Source organism: Ambystoma mexicanum, chromosome 8, assembly GCF_040938575.1.
Source record: "Ambystoma mexicanum isolate Mex_15411 chromosome 8, UKY_AmexF1_1, whole genome shotgun sequence".
NCBI lineage: Eukaryota > Metazoa > Chordata > Amphibia > Caudata > Ambystomatidae > Ambystoma > Ambystoma mexicanum.
The window spans coordinates 505,067,753-505,092,533 of record NC_090929.1 but is presented as its reverse complement, the minus strand read 5'-3'; the positions used below and the strand labels follow the sequence as shown (position 1 = coordinate 505,092,533).

Genomic DNA, 24,781 nt, shown 5'->3' with positions numbered 1-24,781 from the left:
CTACTGAGAGCCACATTGGTCAGATGTCAGTATCACATAAAATGATAATCGTAATGGACCTCGACTTAAACTCTGCCCTGAGCTCTGTCTCTCCCATTTCCAAAGCAGAGGTGTCTTGTTATGAGTTTGAAACCACTGATATACCCATGATTATTACTTGTACATCCAAAAAAGGATGAAGCTAGCTCCCTCGGGTGATCACCAAACGAAGAAATCAAAGAATATCGTAGCCATGAGGACTAATTCTGGAACTAAAATTGTTGTGTTCATTTTTAAATCCGCCTGTGGTAAGAGATATGTTATTAAGGAAACTCCTGAGTTGAAAACTGCCAGAAATGTGAAACCCACCCAGTCTACAGTGTCGCCCCCAGGTCCTATGCAATTACCTAAAATTGTAGACAAACATGGTATATCAAAGAAAATGAAATTGCTGGATTGCTCTGGTAGCAACAGGAGCAAGGGAAAATCTTCCCAAGTATTGTTCCACCCTTGCCTCACCCAGAGCTGAATAAGGGGAATGGCGTTGAACTGTGCACTGTGGTGGGTGGGTGCAAAAGGGTAAAGGATGGGGTAAATGATCACACGGAAAAGGTATCTTATATGTTCTGTCTATCCCGTGTAGGGAAGAAATGGTATCACAAGTATTACACTGACACAATGGGTACAATTTGTAAAATATGTATTGAAATTGTTGGGGCTGGAGAAACTCCTACTTTGCCCTATAAGATGGGAGTAGTCTCGACCATCAAATAATAAATAACGCAGTCCTAGTGGAGCCTTTCAAATCAAAGTTGCCTATGCTAACATAACCTAATGCCTGCCCTATCTATTGTACAAAAAAGTGTAAAAAGGAGAAATGTATGCAAAAGGGAAATCAGTGTTCAAATGATAATGTGGTTGAACCAGCTCTCCTCCCTACGTTAGGTCTCACGGAATAAGGCGGTCCCTGTAGGCAGGATGACACACTCTGGCTCAGTTTCCAACAGAATACAAAGTTCAAAACCGTGGTTCAAAGCCTGCCTGGCCTACCACGTTAAAGTCTTTCTCTGACTTCCAAAATAAGGTTTCAACCAAAACATTCACAAAGATCCCTCTCTGTCGGGCTCAGACTTTTAATTACACAGTTCTCGTAGGTCCCCCGCTGTCGGGCTCAGACCTCTCACGATACAGTTCAACACAAACTCTCAAGGGGGCTCCCTTCCTCAAGCGTATTATACTTCGGGTCACCCTCAGTCGGGCTCGGACCAATTTCGTATGTCGAACACTTTCAAATGTGCATGGCTTTCTTCACAGACCACAGCAGGGCCACTTTGACTCAAAGTTCACGGTTTAACATTAACTATTCCCTTCTCTAGGAATCAATCTTCTTTGTTTCACTTTTGCTGTTCATTCGCTTTCTCCTTTAAACAAAAGTACCTTTCACAGAGACTTTCGAGTGTGCTACTTCCTTTTACTGGACCACTCCGTTACTTAGTATTGCTGATTTCACAGCTGTCCTTCACATCAAAGTTCACTCACAGGTCTACCTTTCTTCGCGTCTCATCCACATGCGTGCAGCCTTCACTTGCGATATAATGTTTCTATTTCAAACTTTAACACAACACCTGTCTCTCGGGTTGCTTGCCAACTCACTGGCTGTGTGCGTATTTTTCTGGGTTTTTTTCGATTTCTAATTCACGAGTCGTGGTTAGTACCACAGGCTTGACCTGGCCTCCCCAACTCTGCCGTTCACCCGGGAGGGTCGCTGGCGCCCTTGAAACACAATGCAGTCTTCACTTGTGAGAGCTGGCCTTCTGCACGTGTCTTTAGCGGCCTGTCAGAGGCAACAACCTCTAGTAGGAACTCCTACCTGCAGCTCTCATCCCTTGGTCTGTCACTCTGCTCCAGCAGATTTGCCTCTGTCCCGGAATTTCTGCTCGTACTCGTGTTCCGCCTTGCTCAGAGTGTGTCTTTACGTGTTGCCTTTTATCTGTGTGAGGAGAGCTAATTGGTATCAGGTGTCTGCACTTGAAGTCAAGTGCCTGACTTTGCCTGACCCGATGAACGGGACATGTCCAATACGATGCATGAGAGTTAGTCTTGTTACTCTCAGTCACCTTCTTCCTCGGCCAAGTGTTTGTGTAAAAAGTGGGGGGAGTTGGAACCTCAGAGTGTAAAAAGTGGGGGGAGTTGGAACCTCAGAGTATCCTAAAAAATAGGATGGGGTAGATGAACAAAAAAAGGGGGAATACTGCGTCTCACCATCGGCTGCCTCACCCTCACTCCCCGAACACCCTTCACTCAGGTGATCCTCCCGCACTGGTCCATCCCCAGGGTCTGGATCCAAAGGTGATGGTTGTGTCCTGGCCACCCGAGAGAGAGAGATCCTGGGGGACTAGCGGATGAGACACTTTCTGGTTTCTCACACCCATCACTACCCAAAACTCTTGAATTACAAAGAAATGCTTTAAGTAATACTGGAGTGAGGGAGGTAAGTTTCAATTAGCCTCCTCCATGCTCCAGTGAGGGTTTGAATGGTGGATCATCATGTTGTTGCAAATTATTTAAATGTCTCAGGAAAGCCAGCAAGAGATCTAACATTTCTTTTCAGGAGGGAAGACCTTTAGCCCTAACACAGATGAGGGTTTGAGTCCTGGGGATGACAAGCCAAGATGGGACAAATGACCATTGGGCCCAGCCCGTCTATTAAATAATAGAACAATGGGTAACTCTGGTACCGTACGTAAATAGTACCACAACAAAATTAGGAACCCTGTTAATAACTGGAAGGACTCAAACCGTACTTTTACTTTTGAAAGTGTCTTATCTGAGACCAAAGCTGTTGTTCTATGGCACTCAACTATATTTCATCTTCTTTCAGAGATTTGGTGGGAATTTATGACATACGAAGTGTGGATTTCCCAGATCACCAACATTTGGAACACTTAGTAGCAGTCTTTAATTCTAAGTTTATGTTGGATGCTATTCTAAATGAAAGATAGCTTTATAGTTTTGAGGTTTGATGTTTCTCTCGGGAATGGGAGACGGAATCCTCACTCAGCCAGGGCGGAACTGGAGGCCTCCCCCACGAGTTGAGATCCAAATCCTGATACAGATGATTGCACAGTCAGTCTTCCAATGACTGGTCCAGGTTATTAAAGGGGGTGAATGAAAAATGAATGGCCCCTTTGTGTACAGGCAGTTCAATCTGCTTAGTTTGAACACCAGGGGACATGGTTGTTTGTTTTTCTCTGTGGAAGCCATCAAGAAGCTTCGGTCATATTCAGTTATTGCCTTACAGGAGACGGTCTTACGGAAAATGCCCACCCTGGATCGATATGTGGTGACTGGGCAACCAGCCAAACAGGGTACTGTAGGCCGTCCCTCTGGGGAACTCCTAACACTGGTGAGGGTGTTGAGCTCGCTTTAAGTATTGAGCTATTATAACATATGTCGGGGAGCACTAGCAACCACCATTGAAGTAGTTGGTAGAGAGGGCTCACTTGAGCTGTTAGTAGTTAATGTATAATGACACGAAGAGCTGGTTGAGCTGGATGAAATTTTACTATGATAGGCAGTACAAGGGCAACCGGTCGTGCAGGAGACTGGTCCAGTAAGTTCAGTGAGTGGCCAGGTAACCAGTATGTGCAGCAGACAGGGACATCAGCAAGAGAGAGGGAGAGGGAGAGAGAAAGCGGAAGTAAAAAAGAAGGTCTTGAGTTGCTTCCGGAACTTTAGGTGGTCCTGCTTAAGTTTGAGATAAGCAGGGAGGCTGTTCCAGAAGGAGGCCCCAGCTGAAGGGGTCCAGCTGAAGACAGAGGTCTACCCCCCGCTCTCTGCCTGGAGAAGCATCTGACCCCCCGAGAGTTGGAAGTGGATGAGCGGAGGGCTCGAGAAGGAAGATGCTTAGGAAGAGAAAATGGGACGTAGTGTGGTCCCGGCCCCAGAGAACCTTGTGGATGATGCAGAGGTGTAGGCTCTCTTCTTAGAGAGGACAGAGAGTCTGTTTGGCCTTTGGAGCAGGCAGCAGGCCAGTTTGTCAGAGGATGTGCTTGATGCCCTCCACTTCCTCTCTGCCACCCTACACTTGGGCTTATGGGTAGCAAGGTCAGAATCATACCAAGAGTTGCACTTGGATGCGGCCTTTAAACGAATCCTCATGACGTGGGCAAGGACTTCAAGAGTGTTAGGGATAGAGAGATGAAGGTTGGAAAGGGCTGTGTCAGAGTGTGAGTCAGCCAAAGGTGTAGGAGGAGGAGGAGAGAAAGTAGCGGTGAAAGCCTCCACTGACGCGCTTCATGGGCCGGATGACCGAGAAGGTGGGTGGCAGTGCTGGTGTCGGCTTATCCTGAGGGGCATAGAGCGACAGGTGAGAGGACAGAAGAAAGTGGTGAGTCCAAGAGAGAGGAGTAGTGAGGTGGTTGGAGAGGGAGAGGTCTGAGGAGATCAGAACATCCAGGGTGTGCCCTGCAGAGTGAGTCGGCCAGAGGGTAGAATAGAAAGAGAGAGAGTCACAGAGGTCACGAAAGAGCACCGAGGAGGGACTTGTAGAATCCAAGTGGATGGTAAGATCTCCGAGGAGGAGAAGTTGAGAGGTCGAGACAAGGAAGGAGGAGGAGAGGTCAGCCCACTCAGAGAGGAAGTGGGCAACCTGGCCAGGTGGCCTGTAGATGGTGGTCACAGTGAGAGAGAGGCCAGGAGAGATAGAGAGCCTGCAGACCAGGCATTTGAAGGAGGAGTAGGCCTGCATAGGAATGACAGAAGCATGGTTTCACTCTGGGAAGTTCAGGGCTACTCCCCCACCAGGCTTGTTGGTTCTGGGTTTGGAGAGGATCTTGTAGCCATCATGGAGGAGAGTGTCAAAACTCGTAACAGAGCTGGCCGTGAACCAAGTCCCGGTGAGACCGAGTACATCCAAATAAAGTTCTTCGAGGAGACGGCAGATGTCCAATGAGTGTTTGACAGTGGAGCGAGAGTTAATAGTAGCAACGTAGAACAGATTGCCACCTTTGAAAGACTTCCAAGGCGGGGTACATGCATGAGAAATGCCCTGCTAAAGTGTTAGAGGTGACAGAGCATGGGTGGAGGAAGGTGGAAGGGTAGTCAACGAGGAAGAAGAGGAAGAAGAGGGAGGAGGAGAAGGCAGAGCGGCCAGAGAAGCAGTGCAGGGTCCCAGAGAGGTGGCAGAGGAAGGAGGCAGCAGAGTGGCCCAAGAAACAGCTGAGGGTGCCAGAGAGGTGGCAGAGGAAGGAGGCGACAGAGGAGCCAGAGTGGGGTAGATAGGAGTAGCAGGAGAAGAAAGGAAGTTGATAATATGCAGGAAGCGCCTATCGAAAAGGAGGAGATTGGCCTGAGGGCCCTGGACCAAGATGGTACCATTAAAGTAGACATTAATGATGGCCTTGGAGGAGTGGAAGGAGGCCAGTAGGGCCTCCCACTGAGTGCCACCATTAATGGGAGAGGAGGAAAAAGGAGATAGAACAGAGACCATATGTGGGGTCCATAGGCCTGTGAGGGAACGACAAAGTGGATGTCGGTGAGGGTCTGTCTGGAGGAAGCGCTGGTGTAGGTATCAGTGATAGGGAGGCCTGGGTTGGAGACCTTTTGAGCTTCTTCCTGCCAGACTTAGTGAGAGGGATAGGATAGTCGATAGAATAGCAGTTAGAGAAGATAGGGGAGGCAGAGAGCACCATAGAGGGTGCAGGGTGGACAGTAAGGGGGGGCAGCCAAAGCAGGAGGGGGGGTATATAGTTTCTTCAATTTTCATTACCTTATGTTATAGATAATCAGGAGAAAATATCCACCAAACAAAGAAGCACTTACTGTACTTAATGAATAGGAAATGCTCCTTCTTGGCATAATTTAAACTCCTCGGTCAGCAATAAAACACAAGAGATGCTGTTGAAACTGTATTTCTGTGAGGTTTTTAAGAGATCTGAACTTCAAAACTGAAATCACTGGGTCTACATCATCGATTCCACCTATGGCTGTTCATGATATGAGAGGGGGAAGATCAGAGTTCTCCTTTTCATCCTTTTGGGATGGCACTCAAGGCACCATACCATTAAGTAGCTCCACCCACATTTTCCCCACTCATTTCTGAGCTTGCTTAATGAAGATTCTGAAAGTAATACTGAGATGCCTTTCTGTTGTGGAGTTATTGCAACAATTGCTCAACTAACATGGAAGCACTTACTAACCAAAGGAAAATAGAAAAAAAACTCCTGTTAAGTGAACACTTGATGCTCAAATGCAATCCTTCCCTAAATATTATAACATACACTTCCAGAGTTGTTGTTTATTTCACAGAACATCAACCTCAAAAGGGAAGCACTTGTGTCAGCCCTCAGAAGAGGCATGTTATTCAGGCTGGCGAATTGAATTCAGATTGCTCATACACAGAAGAATGGGATTTCTCAGTTAATAAAGGATTTGGTAGTAAGAGCAAGAAAGGAAATGGGAAGAGATGGCTTTCCTGTCTGGACAGTCTGGGCTTAACCACGTTAAAGGACCGTGCCTCTACTTTCGTCCCGACTTGGGCAAACGGTCACATAACCTCAGTGCTCGATTATGTTTTTGCAGATGAGTGGCTCTGCGTGAGATGCAATGACATTGAAGTCAATTTTACACCTTACAGCGATCATGCAATGGGGAAATGACTTTGGCAGTAACCTGCGAGGCATAGAGATATCAGGTTTTTACTCCAGCTTATTTTGGGGAATTTTTGGACTCACTGTTGGTGGTGGGTGATGCCACAAAGAAAAGAGGTACATTACAGGGTACCATTTCTCATCAACATGCATACAATGAAAAGGTATCCTCTCGTAAAAGAAAATGGAGGCAAAGGATCTCACAACTTAAAACAATGTTCTCTCTTCCTCGCGGGGAAAGATTAGAGGGGATTAGAATGGTACAACAAGCTCATAGAAACTGGCTGCTCCAGTCTAGGGGCAAATGCTCACAGGATGACACGGAGGAAATGCTCTGTTACTGTAAGGACAAAGATGTAAGGTCATTCTGGCAAATTATTAAGGCCGTGGATTTATCTCAACCATCTGTGCAGACTAATGGTGTCACAGAGTCAATGTGGGTATCCCATTTCACTAAGGTCATTGAAGGGGCTCCTAAGTAGGGAATGAACAGCTTTTATCAGCTGAGAATCTGAATGATTTATCTCCTGAAGATTTTAGTCGGGAGATTGTAATAGGAATTCTTCATAAGATTTGCGCATCGAGAGCCCTGGGTCCAAATGGCCTAGCAAACCTTTTGTTTAAGGGTTATCCTGCCTTTTGGCAGAGGTGTTGTCGTCTCTTTATCAAAAGATTCTTAAAATGGGAGTATATCCTTCAACTTGGTCAACAGCTCACGTACTCCCTATTTACAAGAGAGGTGATCTTGCAAGTCCCTGGAACTATCGTCCCGCCGCAATTCCAGATGCGGACAGTAAGGTTTTTTTTCATCTATCCTACTTTCCCATCTAGAATCGTGGTTGGAAGTATCAGGGAGAATTGGTGAATGGCAAACAGGATTCAGGCGAAATATGGGTACTTCCTTGAAAGGGGTAGTACTGAATTGTTTGCAGACGCTTGCCTGGAAAGGGAACTATGAAAGTATTTTTGTGGCCTCACCCGACCTTACAGCAGCATTTGATGCTGTGGATAGGGGACAATTATGGCAAAAACTGCTATTGTGGTGGATTCCCACAGGTTTGTTGAAACGTATAATTGCTTTATACTCTAATACAAACCTACAGGTATAGTTGAATCACTCAGGGGAACTATCCCAAAGCATACCAGCTTGTAGGGGGGTAAGGCAGGGCTGCATGTTAGCGCCCTGCCTTTTCAATCTATATTTAGTCGATGTGGATGACCACTTATCCCCTCTGGCATTTGTCTCTCCAAAATTCCCTGGATTGTCCTTTAAATGGCTTGCTTATACAGATGACTATCTTCTGTTTGATGTTACGGCAATAGGTCTACAGCGACTGATCAATGCATTTGTGAGTTGTGTGGAGGATCTGTCTCTGCGAGTGAATCCCGACAAAACTAAGATTATCCAGATAACTAAATCTTGGAAGAGATGTAATCGGCACTGGTATATCGATAATGGGGATATTGCTAAAGTTAATTCATTGATATATTTTATGTTTTGAATGCTGGTCCTAGGTTGCAAAGTGTATGTGGGTGGTTTATAACCCGAGCATCTGACCTGACTAACCATTTAGCCAGAGTTTACATGAAATTTGGTAAATTCACACTAAAATCTGCACTACGCTACTATGGTGCTAAAATCATCCCTAAACTGCTTTATGGTATAGAGGTGTATTCATTTAAGATACTAGATCTTCTCCCCCTTTTGGAGGGGAATATTTGGAAAATATTGGTGCAAGTACCAAAGTCTCTACCAATAGAGGCAATAAGGTACAAGCTGGGCATAGTCTCCTGGACAGCGAACTGGAAGATCTATCACTTGTGAGAAATATCCCTTTTTAAATATTTGATTCAATTCTATTTAATGCAAGGTTGTGCCCATTTTAAGAATATTCAACAGCTTAGTACGTTCATTTTGGAAAACATTGGGAGTTGAACCGAGGAACTTAGTAAAAATCCCACGAAATCCCATGAAAGCAACACTTACAAGTTGAACATAGAAATGGGGCTAGTATTCCTAGTTTTGTAAGTATCTACCCTGACAGAGCTACCCGGTTCAACTTCCTTCGTTTTTGCTGGAACTTAATCCGGTCAAAACAAATGCTCGTACGATATGGTATTATATTTTCTAAGGATCGAGCTTACTGTAGGTTTTTTTAAAGCGGCTATGAGACAGTAAAACACTGATTAACAGATTGTTTGGCACTTTTACAGTTCCCTTCTTTATACTTAAGGACATTTTCTGAATTTAAATTAGGGGAGGGTTATAAACTGATTTGGACCATCTGTTTGGTTGGGCGAACAACAGCAACTGTAGTGGCAGTAGCAGGTTTTATTATTGCACTGAAATTGGAAACTTAATCCCTGTGACAGCCTAGACTAATTCTCTGTTAACTTGTATGAATTTCTATGATTTCTTTTTTAATTTTAGGCTTTTTATGTGAGTGGAGTGTTTTACCTGACTTTGAAATATTTTACTTATTTGAAAAGCTTATTTTATTTTTTATTGAATATTCATTCCTTTAAAAAATAATTGGATGTTTTAACATATCTTGAAGTGTACATTTCAGGTTACATTTGTATGCAAATAAAATAAAAAAATTAAATGAAGGTTTTCTTTGAATAGTGTGCTCCATTTGTCACAGGTTAACGCTGATGTCACTTAGGGCCATGCAATCCTAATCTGTTGAGAAGAATTGGGGAATTTTCATTTGAACTCACACTGGAAAAGAGGGGTCAATTTCTGGCAGACTTGCTAGTTGCCAGAACGGTGGCCCGTGATACCTTGGAAGTGGCAGGTGGCCATGTGAATATCAGCTGCCTTCAGAGGCATGTGCTTGTGCCTTGACACACGATAGATCACCTGTTTTAAGAGGAACCAATTTAGTTTGAGGCTCACGCCAAAACCCTGGCCCTGTGCTTTGTTGGAGAGAGGAACCTTGTCACACCAACACAGCTGGCGGATAGGCCAAAGAAAAGGCCAATACTATAACAGCTAAGTCTGAAAAACCTTTAACTTCTGCAACTTTCGGGAAAGGCGAAATGATCCGCAACTCGGGCAGATTCAGAGTCTTCCAAGCCAGGTTGCAAGACTGCAACTGGAGAGATGGTTCCTTTTCGTCCTCAGAGGGACCATCAAAGCACAAATGGTGTCTTCAAGGGCACCATGTCCTCTTCTGGAAAGAAAGCAAAGATGTTACAGTTTACCAGTACTACCGAACTGCAATGGGGGAACGGGGAGGTAACATTTCACACTCTCTGGCTGCCTGGCAGTCTGTGACCCAAGACCATTGGACCATCTTAATGATCAGTTTTGGATACAGCCTTCTATTCTCTCCTTCCTCTTCCCACTCCTCCCCAACAACTTTCCACAGTACCACAGGGTGAGGTTGAGATGCCGATGTGCCTGCAGATGATAGAGCCAGTTCCTCAGTTAAAACATTTGGAAGGTTTCTTTTCTCTCGGTCTGGAAGAAAGACAATGGGAGTGTCATGATCTCTGCTTCCAAAAGGTCATGGTTTTCCCAACTCCCTTGGAAGCAGATCCATAACCCAGGTTCCGAGTGCCAACCAGTCCCAATTGGGACCTTTTGGACCCAGTCCTGGCGCCAGTGGCACCAGGCTCATAAATATGCCCAGTCCCAGCGCTGGAAGCGCCGGGCTCATAATGCTTGGGTGGACTTACCTTCAGCAGACCATGCTGCTTACTTGCCTGCCAGTTGAGCCTCTGATCCTCTTCTGTTTGGAACTACTTTTCCTGTTGGGTGGGGCTGGAGCCACTCCCTAGATTCAGAACACTGGAACTCTTCTGGAAGGCAGGAACTCTTTTCTTACCAGGAACTCTTTTCTTACTTAGGCGTGGCTGTGGAAGGAGACACCTAAGCACTACAGGAGGCTATTTAAACCACACCCGGTGGATGAATCTTGCTTTGCGTTATTCTGCAACCTCTGCAGCCGAACGCTCATCGTGTCTTCTGCATCCGGTCCAGGGCCTAAGGAAAAAGGCTTACCATCCTGAATCCAGTCTTCAGCAACACCTATAAAGACAAGAAAGAACAGGTTAGCATTCCGGCATCTGAAAGGCAAAGGCTTACCATCCTGAATCCAGTCTTCAGCAACACCTATAAAGACAAGAAAGAACAGGTTAGCATTCCGGCATCTGAAAGGCAAAGGCTTACCTACTCTTCGTGCGCTCCGGAGGTCTTCACACTGCATTCCGGCATCTGAAAGACAAAACAAGGTGCGTTTAAAGACATTGGGGAACTTTAATACTCACGTGCCATTACTCCTTTCCACATCTAATCCAGTGGGTATTCCGGCACCCTGCAGCCGCTCCGAACTCGTACCTGCAAAATAAAAAGACAGTTAGAGCGCATAGTGAAGCAGGCAACAAGCGCTTACTTACGTGCTTCCAGGCGCTTCTATTCATCACACGGGCTCCATCTTCAACTCACTTCAGCCCGTCATCCGCCATCGCCGGAACCCTGCAAAACAAGAGACATCATTACTAAAGACTTTAAAGACATTTGAATGACTCGAAACTTACCGTTCGTGCAGTAAACGACGGACAGCAGTCCTCTGAAGTCAAGAGGCCTGCGCTACCTATCCAGTGAAGAAACTGGTTACAGCACCCTGCCCCGAGGCAGATGGAGAGCTCGGCATTCACTTACCTAAGGTGAGAGCGTTAACCTTTGGGGGTCTACAGGAGAGGAGAAGAGGAAAGAGATAGGGACACCCCAATAACCCCAGTTCATTAACCCCATATTTTCTATCTGCAGACATCTTACTCTCGACGTCAGGCATACAGTGCACAGAGGTCCAGCCCAAAGAGCCAACCGGGTGCTACACATCACCTTTGAAGATACGGTAGTCGCCCAGTCAAGACCGGCGCCTCTGCGAGAATCAGGTGAGCGTTACAGGGAGGCTGGTGGACCTTTCCAGATATGTTTAAATGTAACATCATCTTACCGGTGCGGAGGTTCAGTATGGTTGCCCTTGCATGCATTTTGGCTTATATACTGGCTGGTGAGAGTGGTAAGCCCGGAGAAAGCCCTATGATTTTTCTGTCAATGTGGGTTGCTGTTGGTGGACCTCTTTGCCTCTGGGGTCAACAAAGAGGGGCCCCCTTTATTCCTTATTGAAGGATCAGCCAGTAGACTCCCTACACAACACCTTTCTCATCCCCTGGGATAGTCAAACACTTTGTGTTTCCTATGCTTCCTCATATCTCATAGGTCTTTTGCAAGCTGGAATGTTCCGCCAGCTTTCATTTTAAGCTGATTATGCCTTACTGGGCCCACAAGAATAGAGTTTTTGGGACTACTGGAGTGGAGTTTGGCTCTCTATGCCTCCAGAGACAGGAACTACTATGCTAGCTGGGGTGTCAGGCACTTCATCCCTCCCTTCATTCGCTTTCCTTATCTGCCTGATCCCTAAGGACTTACCGTTTGTGAGGCTGGCTTGTTTAAGACATTTTGATGACAGCAAGGAAGTTCTTCACTCGATCCAAATACGAAAGCAAATAGCCTTGTTTATGCCACTTGGTCCTGGGCAAGAGGTCTAATGTCCTCTTAGCTGCCCTTGGTTATTTAATCTCCCTCATGTCTTACTTGGTGAGCAGAGGTATCTCCCTTGATTCCTGCCATACCTTTCTTTCAACAATAGGACCCTATCTCAGTGAGGATAGTTCCACCGTCTCGCTGGAAAACCCAGTGATCAAGAGACACTTTAGAGGTCTTTTCAGGTTCCATCCCCATGCGCAGGAAGGTAGTGTATTTGTAAAATGCGCCAAATCTCCTCGAAAGGAGGCATCATGGCACTCTTAATCTCCATTCCATGCTTCCTACCGGTAACATTAAAAGCAATTATTTGGGTAACAAAAAGGTCTTCAAATGATGTCAGAACTCAAGCCAATCATCAAGAAAACATCTAAATGATGGAAGCGTGTTCATTTTCTTAGGTCTCAACACAGCACTAGAGCGGCTACCCCAGCGTAGATATTTAAATCTAGGGTTTACCAAAAGGTTAGCTGCTGGATCTCAGGTGTCTTCCAGGAGTGTATTAGGATATGCAGCTACAAATAAAGGATGGTCCTTTGTTATTGAAAGCTTTGTGGACCAATCAAAGAGCCTTGAACTCATTCCGTTTAGCCAACAAGCAACCGTTGTATATTTTGAAGAGCCAAAGAAATATGGTTGCAACGGCTTAGACAAAATAGCAGTCTAGCATCAGCTTTTTGAATGTACTGAAGTTTGGTTAACACTTTTTAGGGGGACCAAGATAAGTTATTACAGTATTCCAAAGACTTGCATTTATAAGTTGGATCCTAGCAAGAAAAATAAACTAATCCAAGAACCCTTTTATTGTTTAAAATTGGAAAAAGCAACTACTGGTGAGCTTGTTTCAGTAACAATGATGAGATCTGAGCTGGACCATATGCCCAGATCGGGAATGATTTTGAAGGTGCTGGGCAGGGTCCAAGCGACACCTGCCAAAGGCTAGTTCACACTGGCAAACTAATAGAAGAAGAGTCAGGGAGAGTGATGTGCCAGGCCAAGCTGTTTTGGCATATCAAAATGTCTGTTTTTTTGCATATTATGTTGCAGCCGGTTCATATTCATCAACAACCTTACCTGCTCCATGCATAGTTTGTAGCGGTCTTGCCCAGCCGAAGATTGATCTGGTTATCATCTGCATACATATAGAATGTCATGTCAAAACTGTGAAATAAGTCAGCCAAAGATTTTGTATACAGATTGAAGAAGACTGGGCTTAGGGAGGAGACCTGGAGCACTCTGCAGATGATAGGCCTCTGACCAGAGTGGTATGGTGGTTATGCTTCTAGTTGGGGTAAATCGGTCAGATAGGATTTAATTCGATTCCAAGGAATCTCTATTAGACACATCCTATGCAGACGACTTAGAAGAAAGTCACGGTCATCAATGTTGAATGCTGGTCATGTTCACATCAACTAGGAGGATTGGGCGAACTCTAGGCGGTTTGCTCTTCTGAGCTTTATCCTACTTTCCGCAGTGACATGGTGATCCTCTGTACTCTTTCTTCCTTCATTCTTTATACAGTGGCATCTTTTCACCTTATTCAGGAAATCTCTTTTCCAGTTTTCTTTCCTAATCCTTCCTCAAAAGAAACACACACTTAACACCCTGGAATCTGTTTTACTTGGAATGGTCATGATCGTTCAGTTATTATTATCATCTGTTCATTACCTTTGGGGGCTTTCAGCCCGGCACAAATGCTTGTAGGCCTACTACTCTCCATTGACTGGTGGCCAGCATTTTGGAATGCTGCAAATTGTCGAATGGGTCTTTCCCCCCCAAGATCATTCATGCACAAATGGTCCAAGGAAATGCTGCCTCATTTGCCTTGCATCCACATGTCTTTCTGGAGGACAATTGTAGGGCTGCTACCTGGGCTTTCCAGCATGCCTTTTGTAAACATTAGCTCATGGACATTAGTTTGATGGCTGATGTCTCCTCTGGACATGTTGTCCAGCATAACCTCTTTTGCAATTAGGTGCCTTCTTCTCACCATCTGTAGAGCTTTGCAGTCTCCCTTTAGTGTGAAGAAAAGGAGACCAGGCATAGGAGTAAGTATGTGTTACTCACTGGAGTGACTAATACTAACTATAGTCCCCCTTCCTCTGTATGTCCCTATCTCCATCCCCTTTAATACGTTTTTAGCGTTTCCATGTGGTTCGAAGAACTGAAAGTTGGGGCTGAGAGCATGTAAGAGTCAGGCTTATAGTAGGGGGATCTGTCTGCTGGTGTGCTTATGTCCCACTCTGTTCCTTTTTTTATTAGAATGCAACTCTACATCCTACTTCAGTCATGTCCACATTCTGAACAACATGCCATGAGTACTGAGGAAAGTGGACTGTGCTCTAGGCGTATAGTAGTTACTACAGTTAACTTGACTAACTTGTACTTTATGACAGAATGCTTGATTGCTTGCCGTGATCTGAATCAGAGTGGAAGCCTGGAAAGGTGCCTGATAAAGTTTGAATGTGGCGACATCTAGTGAATAGGTGGTTGCCAGATTTTTGAATGTATGCTTCCCTCCTCATTGGAATCAGGGTGCTCACTAAACTCATGAATTCCCTATGTTGTAAGCGAACAGAAGAGGACCATGCGTAAGCTTTTCCTGTCTTTATCCTGCTACTTCAAATTGCCAAGACCGATCTAATGAGGAGACTTTGCAGATACCAGGGTACTCGCTGATCAGAGGGAATCAAAGAAACGGACCTCCCATTATTTGATGTGGCAGGCACAGTTGGGTTGCATGTCACAAATACCCTCTTCTTCCAATGAAAGCGTTACTGCTTGTCTCTGTGTAGACCCATCAGTAAGTGTAACAAGTTCCAGAAACCAGAGCAGTGGTACAAGACAGAGCACATGGCTTCTCGGTATGAAAATCAATGAACTCTGAAAGAATTGTAACTGTCCCAAAATGCCCTGACCGTTCCTGAACTGCGGCAGCCAGACTCTGGCTTCACTTTCCAGCTAACAGAACTATGCTTTCTATCTCTGGAACTTCACAGCTCCCCCAACCACATAAGTTCATCTCCTTTTCGATCCAGCACCTTTTCAGTCGCCTTTTGGCTGACCGCCTTTCCGGCAGATCTTCATTGCTACCAGAGTTTTACCTGAACCATTACACTCCTGGAATGGCAACCATTGACTGTTGCCTATGCAGGACCGGAACCGCTGACGGCTACCTGCCAGAGAACTCCGAAATTCTCCAGCTGTGGCACTCCTTCATATTCGGGAGACCTAAATAGAGACATTTTGATCATTTGTAATCAACACCCTATCCCTAATATTGGGCCTATACCTGATGTGGTTACTGCAACTTTATGACAATTATTATGCTCGGCTGGGAACTGGATACTCAAGATGGTCTGTCTCTCCCATTGATTCCTATGAGAGAATAACTCTTGGTTGACTGGATAAGGATCCTGTGTTGTCATGGGGTACTACCATTGGAACCTCGGACCCAAGGGGACCAGTTAGACTTTAAACATGACTCTGACAGGTTTGCAAAATTCCTTATCAGACAACATCTTCTTAACTGTAATCTTCACATCCAAGTATTATTATATAACATTACTAGGTAAATGATTGCTTATTAAAGGCTCTGATGTTATTCTGTACCTTCAAAGAACCTGTTTCCCCTCCTAAGGGTTTATCTTGACTGCTCATCTATCACTACCACTTGGTGAGCCAGGAAAGCTTGCAGGAAACCCTGTAGCCTAGCTGTGGGTCTGCTACTCTCACCACCTGAGCACAGGGCTGAGAGAAAATGTAGTCTGTGTTGTGACTGAAAAGTGAAATGGAAACATTTGAAGTCCTAATCATTCCAGTTTTCTCAGATGCATATATTCTATGACTTTCATGTGCTCCTGTGCTGTGTATGGGTAGGAATTTGATTTTTGTAGGTGGGGTTTGTTGTGTTTTTGTATGATCTTGAGATTTGAAAATCGAGAATTCGAGACAAAACATGGAGACGTAAGGTGATAGGTTCCATCATAGATGGATATAAAGTGCAATATATAATTATCCGGATACATTGAGATAGGTAGTGATAAATAAAAATCTGGAGAAAGAAACTAAAAAAGCGAAATAGAAGAAACCTTTAAACTAAGATTACAAATGAAGAAATACAGTGATATGCTATTGCCAAACAAGTTTGCAAATACTATTCTCACTGAATACACAACAGAGGATCACAATAGTTCTAACAGTGCACATACTACCCCATACATTTTTTCCTTTCCACTGCAGGAAAGAGAGACAAATCGTCCAAGAACGAGAGGCAAGGCATCGAAAAGCCGTGGAAGAAGCCCAGCGAAATCATGAAAAAGCTGTCCAGTTTCTAAAGGAAACCATGACAAGGTGATGTATCATATTCGTAGTAGGTAGTATGCTGTCTCTGGGCCCTTTGCTGTTGGGCAAACGATTCCCATTCTCATTAATAAATATGCATTCCCATAAAATGCACAGTACCATCCAATTGCATGTAGCATCATTGATATTTTGATTTCAGTCACACATGTTAAAGACAAACGGGCCACCAGATGCTTCCACGGGCAAACTGTAGAGTAGGCAACTAGTCATCCAGCCCACATTTCCTTGACTTCAGCTTTGTCTCCCTTGATGCCCCAACAAAAATGGTAATGCCATATCTGTGCTTTTCCAACAGAGTCCGCCAGAAGGACGCAAATGAAGAACTCAAGACCCGTGGGGAAATGGAGAAGAGGATGCAGGCTGTGCTCACATTGAAGAACAACATCTCTTCAAACAGGGTAACAATGCAAAACCCCCTGATCTCAAAAAACTTAAACCGCCGCAATTCTCCTGAGTAGGATTACCCTGAAGGTAAACGGGTGAAGCTAATGAAAGGTCTTAGTAATTCATGAGAGTCAGGCACCCACCTAACCTGCAAATACAAAGTTTCATATGCAAATAACTGCATGCATCATTCCACAATGACAGTGCTCTTTTTCAGGACCTGAACAGAGAATGACTGGGTTATTGTGAAATTGGTAGATTAAGATAGGACAGTGCTCTAGAAGGGGGTAGTGTCTGAACCATTTGACAGCCCCAGTCTGTCAATGCGGGTGGAATCTAGAGGCTCTCAAAAATCCAGTACCATGCCACTCAGCTTATGTCGGAGCACTGTTCTTTTCAATGCTTGTCATCACCTTGGAACGTTTCATACTTTAGTATGATTAGGGGTTGGATGCCCATAGGGACAACGTTTATTTTGTGCCAGAAAGCCCCAAGTAAACCTTTATACCACCAGTATGAGTTACTCACAGCTTAAAAGATTCTTAGACTGGAGATGCTCACTGGCAAAATCCTGAAGGGGGACTTTCCCCCCTAGGTTTATCGAGAAAAGATTGTGGCTGCCTGCCCCTTTGTGCCCTCCTTCATTAGGCATATGTAGCATGTGGGAACCTGGTACGTTAGTGCAGTTACTTTTACAGCTCCGATTTACTGGATATCTCGTCTTCCTAGGGACACAAGGAAAGGGGGCAAACTAGAAACAAGAGCTTTAAACTGGGTAGTGCACTCTATTGATGTTTTATGAGACTGTCTTGCGAGAATACATAATGGCAGAGTTTATTGGTGGCGTCACTAATGCCTGGCAAGGTGTGTGCAACCTGAGTTCCCTCTGCCACTAATCGCTCCCACAATCACACATCATACACCCGTGCAACAGCCAATCTCACTACTAAAGTGGCGGCCTGGATAATGATTGGGACAGTGGTTCGATTATCGGCAGTCCACCATCCCTCAACTATATGTATAACCAATCCTGGGCAAGGTAAATCTCCAGCATCCCCTAACGTAAGATTGATTAGGCTGCAGCATTACAAGCCTTATTAAGATGCTGGTCTGCTTTAAAATCTTAGTATTTTTCTACAATGTTTCCTTTCCCCCAGAAACCATACATATAGATATGTACTAGGCTATAAATGACTCTGCCTTTTGTCCTGTGCAGGATAACATTCGAGTGATTCAGGCCCGGAAAAAGGTCAGGGAAAAAGAAGCTAAAAAGCAAGAGGAGCAGGCAAAAGAGGCTGTGCTGGCAGAGGGCGGAGATGTGACAAAGTTCTTAATTCACCAGAAACGGTTGGCAGAGTTTGAAAAGCAGAAACAGTAAGTATGATATGCATACCAGGGAAAGCATGCTACAGACCCAGAGCTCATACGTCCCATCCACTCACCAGAGAGTTTGATTGGCTCCATAGATCTAACCACATCTTTAAAAAACTGCCACCTCAAGGTCACCAGTTCCTTGGCATTGGATCATTCATAGATGTACATGCTTTTAATAATTAGGGTATCCCTGGTACAATTCATGAGTATTCAGGTGTTCAAGCAAAACACTGAATACATTAGGCCAGTGCTTCAGTTGCTTCTTTGAGAGAGCAAGTCATAAAATGACAAGCCTAAATATGGGGAATTAATTCCACATTTGTGGAACACAAAATAACCCCACACTTAAATATTGGGAGTAAACAAATCCCATGACAAACACATGGAAGTCAGTTGTAAGTAAAAAAAAAGTCTGCTTTTTCAGGTCTGAGAATGAAATGCAGCATAAATTAGCAATTGGATGTGTAAGATTTCCAGTTTGGTTATAGAGAATGATGGCAGGAACTGGGAAGACTTATCAAGGAACATTAGAATGCCATCAGCCTGTGAACACACTTGATGCTTTTTTTTTAACACTTTGCACTCTCTAAAAGTATTGAACTTGCAGCTGACAATTGTCTGGAAGCATTTTCACTTAGAATGTAGAAAAGGTCTTAACTCAAGCACTTCAGTAGCACATCGACCTTACTTTGCCATTTTCAGCATAGACCAATCAAAAGATCTGCCTAAAGTTCCGCCCCCTCAGGCCACGGTCCCATTCTTTATTAGTTCTTTTGTGCATGAGAATCCTTGTGGAAACCTCTGACTGATATGATGCTCTAAATCTTTAACAATCTTTTTTTCACAACAAAATTGTCCCAGGATCTACCATCCAATTACGAATATGAATTCCAAACTTCATTTGGTTCTCACTGTCATTTTGAGGCATCTGCAATGTACCAAGCCTGCTGGCAGTCTCTATATGGTTCTTTGCTACTGACAGTAGTCTTCCAAAACCATCTTAATAGAGACTTGCTTAAACGTATTATGGGTTGCAGAGGCACTATACCCCCAGAATTGCTAGTAATTATTTAGTTAATTTATTTTTGGTGTTTTGCACAGGGCACTTGCATAGGAACATTATAAGAAGTACTTTCTCTGACACTGAATCAGGACGAAGTGGGGGGTGTGGGGAAAGGGGCGCAAGAGGTACTTGAAAAGTTCCCATTCATGCTTCTTTGGTGTTACGGAAAGTTGCAATATGGTGGAAGGAACCTCATTGTAGAGTGATTGCTCTGTGTTGTAAACCAGCAGATCCCCTCAACTGTGGAGCGCCTCGGCCTATCAGATAACTCGCCACTGTAAGCCTCATTGATGGGTACAAAAGGACAATTAGTTACCAGTAGACATTGACTGTTCTTCAGGTCAGTTTACGATAATTCAGGAAGGGAGAAGAAGCCTTCTAAATGAAAAGATTTCAGTTAGTTTGTGATGGTTCTACTGAAAGTTGAGGTTTGGTGGTATCTTGTTGCAGGTCTTGGTGCTGGCAATGCCTAGCCTGATTCCTTCTCTGTAAATCTCTTTAGGTTTAGAGGCACAAAGGAGACCTGCCTTTGGTGAGCTAAAGATTTTAACTAGTGTGTACTAGCAAAGTTCCTCCACCAGGTAAACGGGCTCAGTGAAACAGATTGCCCACTAAACTATGCACAGGAGTTTGAGCTTCACTCTTTCTTTTAAGGTTGGCCTGCAGTTGCGGCTGGTGTTTCTCTCAATGAAGAAGGGGGTGTAAATGTTTCCCAGTAACAAGCACAAGCAACCTAGCTTTGCAATGTAGCGCAAATAAACCAGGACATTTGGAGGCTCTACCCCGGCAGAGAATATTGTTTTTTCAAATAAAATGTTAAAATTGTGCATTTTCTGTGAAGAACATTAGTCAAAAGCCAGTTTACAATTGGCTCTACAGGGTAATAAATAAAAAATGCAATTGATGCTTAAAGGTTCTGCACCTTTAAGAACACATTCTTGTTGGCTTTGTCCAATAGTTCCACTCCTGTACATCGGCACTATATGGTCTTTTCTGCCACTACGAGGAAACACTTGTCTTTGCTTTGTCCAATAATGGCAGTGCTACTGTCATGATTTTCATCATACCCTAATTGCGAGCCCCCCTTCTAACACAGAGGTAGTCAAAATGCTCACATAGGGCTGTGGCAGGTTTTGTGGCAGAGAATAGTTCTTTACCCAATGCAAGGCACTAGGGAGTTGAATCTCTGCACTTGGTGTAAGAGAGAATACTCTTCCCCAGGGCACTTGATAGCTTTCCTAGTTACCAGGAATATTTTTGCAGCTCCATCCCCAGATCACCTAGCAACCAAATCTTTATAACCATCTGTAAATGATTACCCTTTGACGGCATTAATACCGTCCTTACACATTACCACTATAACCATAATCATTTGCACTTGCAGCATAGCGACTATTTGTACTCCTAAACTGACACACACAAAACATGCTTTCACTGTTGTTTAGCATTCATGTATATTCTAGTGTAGGGGCAATGTTTGACCATTACAAATAGTGTGGTCAAATAATATTCAGTGCCGATTATTATTAACAATACTATAGATGCAAATAGTCATAGCGTTGTACTCTGCTCCTACTCTCTTCTAAAAAAATATAAAGCCTACAGCCAGTCAATGTAGTGTATGGCCATCTAAAATATGTAAAGATATACAATTATACTCAGAGTAGCGCTGTCAGGATTGGTGAGCTATTAGGCAGATGAGATTATACCATCCACTGTGCCCCCATTAAAGGAAAGGGTTTGGTTTCTAACTGCAGTTACCTCAAAACACATCTAAAGTCCTAGGTTGAAAAATGCAGGCTAAACCATTGACATTCTCTTGCTGGATTCCTCCTTTCTACCCACTAGTGCATATGTGGGTCCGCTTACCGTGGCCAGGAAGGGCAAGTAGAGGCAAATGCCTTAACATGTGCTTTGCCAGGCCTTACATTACACCAAACTCTGTGGCTTGCCACTCTATCCAGAATAGTTGGAAGATAACATGACAAAATGACATCATGATTTCTAGTGGCTATCCAAAAGCAAGCAAAATAAAAATATGTGAAAACATTGTTAAAGAATTATTCATTCAGCGGCCAAAATATAGAAGCAGGGAAAAAATTGTATTTGGAAAGATTGACAAAGTGACACACTGTTCTGGTAAATGCATTGAAATAATTGATGATTCTTACCTAACCAAGTCAGGAATCCTATTCAGCTATCTGGTTCAGGTCTGCCTCCCAACTCTGCGATCCATCATGAAATCTGCTCACCAGCAACCCCGCTTCTGCTCCTCTTTGGTGCTTTGCTTTATAGGTTGAGAGTCTTCCTCCCAAACCACATATATTTCCTAGCAGTCATTGCTGAGCTGGTGGCATCAGTATATTAGAATCCAGTTCTAATCTTTTAAAATAGCTGAGTTTAGTTTCCCAATTACTTCCCATTGATTTAAAAAAAATAAAAGTGCAAAAGGGAATAATGGTCAGTAATACGCATCTCCTTCTCAAAACTGTAATCTTGTCTGCTCCCAAAACTGAACCAGCCCACAGCAAACTTCAGATGGCCCACCATTAAAAAATGAAAATATCTGTCTCTGGGACTTCTTACGGGGCCTCATTATGAGTGTGCCAGTGCGGTAATAACATGCTGGTATTACCGCACACCGGTACAGTACCGCACCGGCACACTCCAAGCAATGTGCCGCTGGTAATTCCAGCACTGCACCACCAAAAAATGCTGGTATTACCAGCACCAGTAATGCCAGCAATTCCCCCCATGGAGTCCTAAGAATACGGAATTCCAGTACTCACCGCCACTTGTAATCTGCCAGTAATTCCGGCAGACCGAGTGATGGCAACGGCATTACCGTTTGGTGGTATCCTGCCAGATTTACCGGCGGGATACCACCAAACATATGAGGCCCACTGATCTGTACACTGTTAATCATTTTAATCAATCATGATGATGTCAGAGTCTAATCTGAGGTTCCTCGCTTGAGAGCTCATACAATACCCTAGTCAATCAGCTACCTGTTTCATAGGATTAACATTAGGGAATCAGTCTATTTTCTTCTCTATGCAATTGAATTTCCAAAATAGTTGAACATCCTATTCAAGATAAAGATGCAAAATGTGTAATGGAGATTTCCACCTGAGTTTTACATTATGTGTTTTTCTTTGATCAGGGGCATATATTCCATGAAATGTAAGCAACGACTTTCCATTGTATTAAAAGGTGAAATTGCAGTATGCAGTTGAAATCTTTTGTTTTCAGAAATACTTTATATACATTGATTTGATCTGCTTTGTAAATGTGGAAGTATTTATATTGCAAAGGGATGCATAAATCATTTGTTGTCTTGTATGTACAAACAGGACTCAGTTTTATATTTATTCCATGAACATTCTGTTTTTGTAACAACTACTGCCACAGAGCCCTGTGCTGCTCACATTTAAAATTATAATAGCAGAACAATGTTCAAATTACACTTTCTGAATCATCAGTGTGGGTTTGGTGGACCCTTTGTCAAAAGTATTTTGAACGTCACCCACCTTTTCAGCAGCGATGTAAATTTATATGTGTGTTTGTTGCAACATGTTGAACCCAATTTAATATTGTTCATTACATAAGTTCAGACTAATAGCCTGCCTTTGTGTGTAAGGTGTTCCAAGCTACGGTTCTATGTGAAAATGTCCCTTAGGGAAAAATCGCATGGTAGGTGATTTTATGTGTTCCCTGCACCTAAAAACCTTCCCTTGCATATTCTAGAATGGTATTCATTACTGTTCTAACTCCATTCATAGAATATTTGGGGAAAGTGGTTGATTTTCATACGAGTGCAAATTTGGGGAAATGTCACCCCCTAGTGACCTTTTTTCCCAGGCAACTTTATCATACTGGATACCAAAGCTACTTGCCATTAAATATGTGACATCCCCATGAAAGGTGAAACACTCTAAGGAAAGGTATGATTTGCTCTAAATCTGTGAAATGTGAGAGTAGTGAGAGAAAATAGAAAAAAGAAGACAAAAAATACCATCTAATCTTTCAGCATGGAGCTCTTCCATTAGCTACACGGAAAGATGTGCAGGAAGGTCTGTAGCTTGAACTCAATGCAGGAGTGTCTCTAGTTCATAATCCTTGCAGAGAAATATAAAAAAGTACTTGGTTTCAAGTTGAGGCCACTTCGTCAGTCTCTTGTCTAGATGATCTGGATGATTATTCAGTTGCAAACTTCTAGGAAACTGGCAACAGCCAAGAGACCTTGCACTTAATGATGTAGTAGTTTCATGTAAAACATTAATTCTAGGCACGCTACACTTTGTGGAACATTGGCTATAGTAGGAGGCCCATTTGGTAGGAACCAACTGTTTAAGATAGCTGTGATGAGTCATCACCGTATATTCCCTCATGTGAGCATGATGGACTAGTGCCATGTCCACGTTGATCTTTCCCTCTTTAGTCTATGCACCAACTTGCGTTACCTATGTTGTCTTTGCAGTAGTTCAATCCGGTGGCCAGCGACAGGCACTCCTAGTGTTGTGATGTGCAGGAGGTGCCGAGGAACTGGTGAAGTTTCAACACATTAGTAGCACTGATACTAGTACAGTCTCTGTACTCAGATAACCAATTGCAGGTTTTTGCTCAACTGTACTTGTCCGGTCCTGAGTCTTGATCCGCAGGGGCTGCTGAGCCCCACAGTCCCCCTTGAGTGTGCAGGCGCCGTCTGGTATAAACAGCAGACATCTCCACACCCCAGAGGGAAAGTGGATAAAATAAAAAAGGACACCGGTTGCTCCTCCTCTCAAACCAACCCAGCTCCACCTGCAGAGGATGAGAAAGAGAACATATTATTTCCTTTCCAAACAAGAACCCACTCTACTTCCCTCTGATTAGCAAGTTACATATTAAACCTTCCTGGATATCTGGAAGGTGAAATTGGAAGTTGGTTTCTTGAAATTCTATCTTTAATTTGTTCTTAATTAAGCAGATCTCCTTTTGCTCTTTTACTGCAGCAGGAATTGTCTCTTCCCAAAAGTTGGAGTTCAATTGCTTAAAATAATGCAATTGAAATTCCCACTGGCATGCAAGAAAATGTCAGGAGTTCTTTTTTTTTAACACTCTTTATTGACATTTTGTAATAACAATCCCAGAACTTTAAACTCGCCCCCTCCCCCAATACCCGTCCCCCCATACACTTTAAAAAAACTTTAATTGAACAATTCAACAAATTCCCACCCTGACCACCCCCCTCCACCCCTCTCTCCCACATCCAGGTATCCCATCTGATTCCTCCTCTCTCCATCGGTCACAGCACGCAGATCTTCAGTGTCTATAGTTCTTTGAGAATTGGACAGGTCCGCCTTCAGCTCGCACTTCCGCGTTCTCCCCCTTCCTTTAACCCCCTCATATTCTCACTCCTACACATGC

General features: G+C 43.8%; 1 protein-coding gene across 3 annotated transcripts in view; it reads left to right on the top strand.

Moving 5' to 3' along the window:
- CFAP74 (cilia and flagella associated protein 74) overlaps window positions 1–24,781 on the top strand; it is a 2,332,202-nt gene that overhangs the window by 603,817 nt on the left and 1,703,604 nt on the right. For all 3 annotated transcript variants that reach the window (XM_069610170.1, XM_069610172.1, XM_069610171.1), the window contains exons 9-11: window positions 16,429–16,539; window positions 16,847–16,949; window positions 18,152–18,309. In XM_069610170.1, the coding sequence (XP_069466271.1) occupies window positions 16,429–16,539; window positions 16,847–16,949; window positions 18,152–18,309 (372 nt within the window). The remainder of the gene's footprint in view (window positions 1–16,428; window positions 16,540–16,846; window positions 16,950–18,151; window positions 18,310–24,781) is intronic.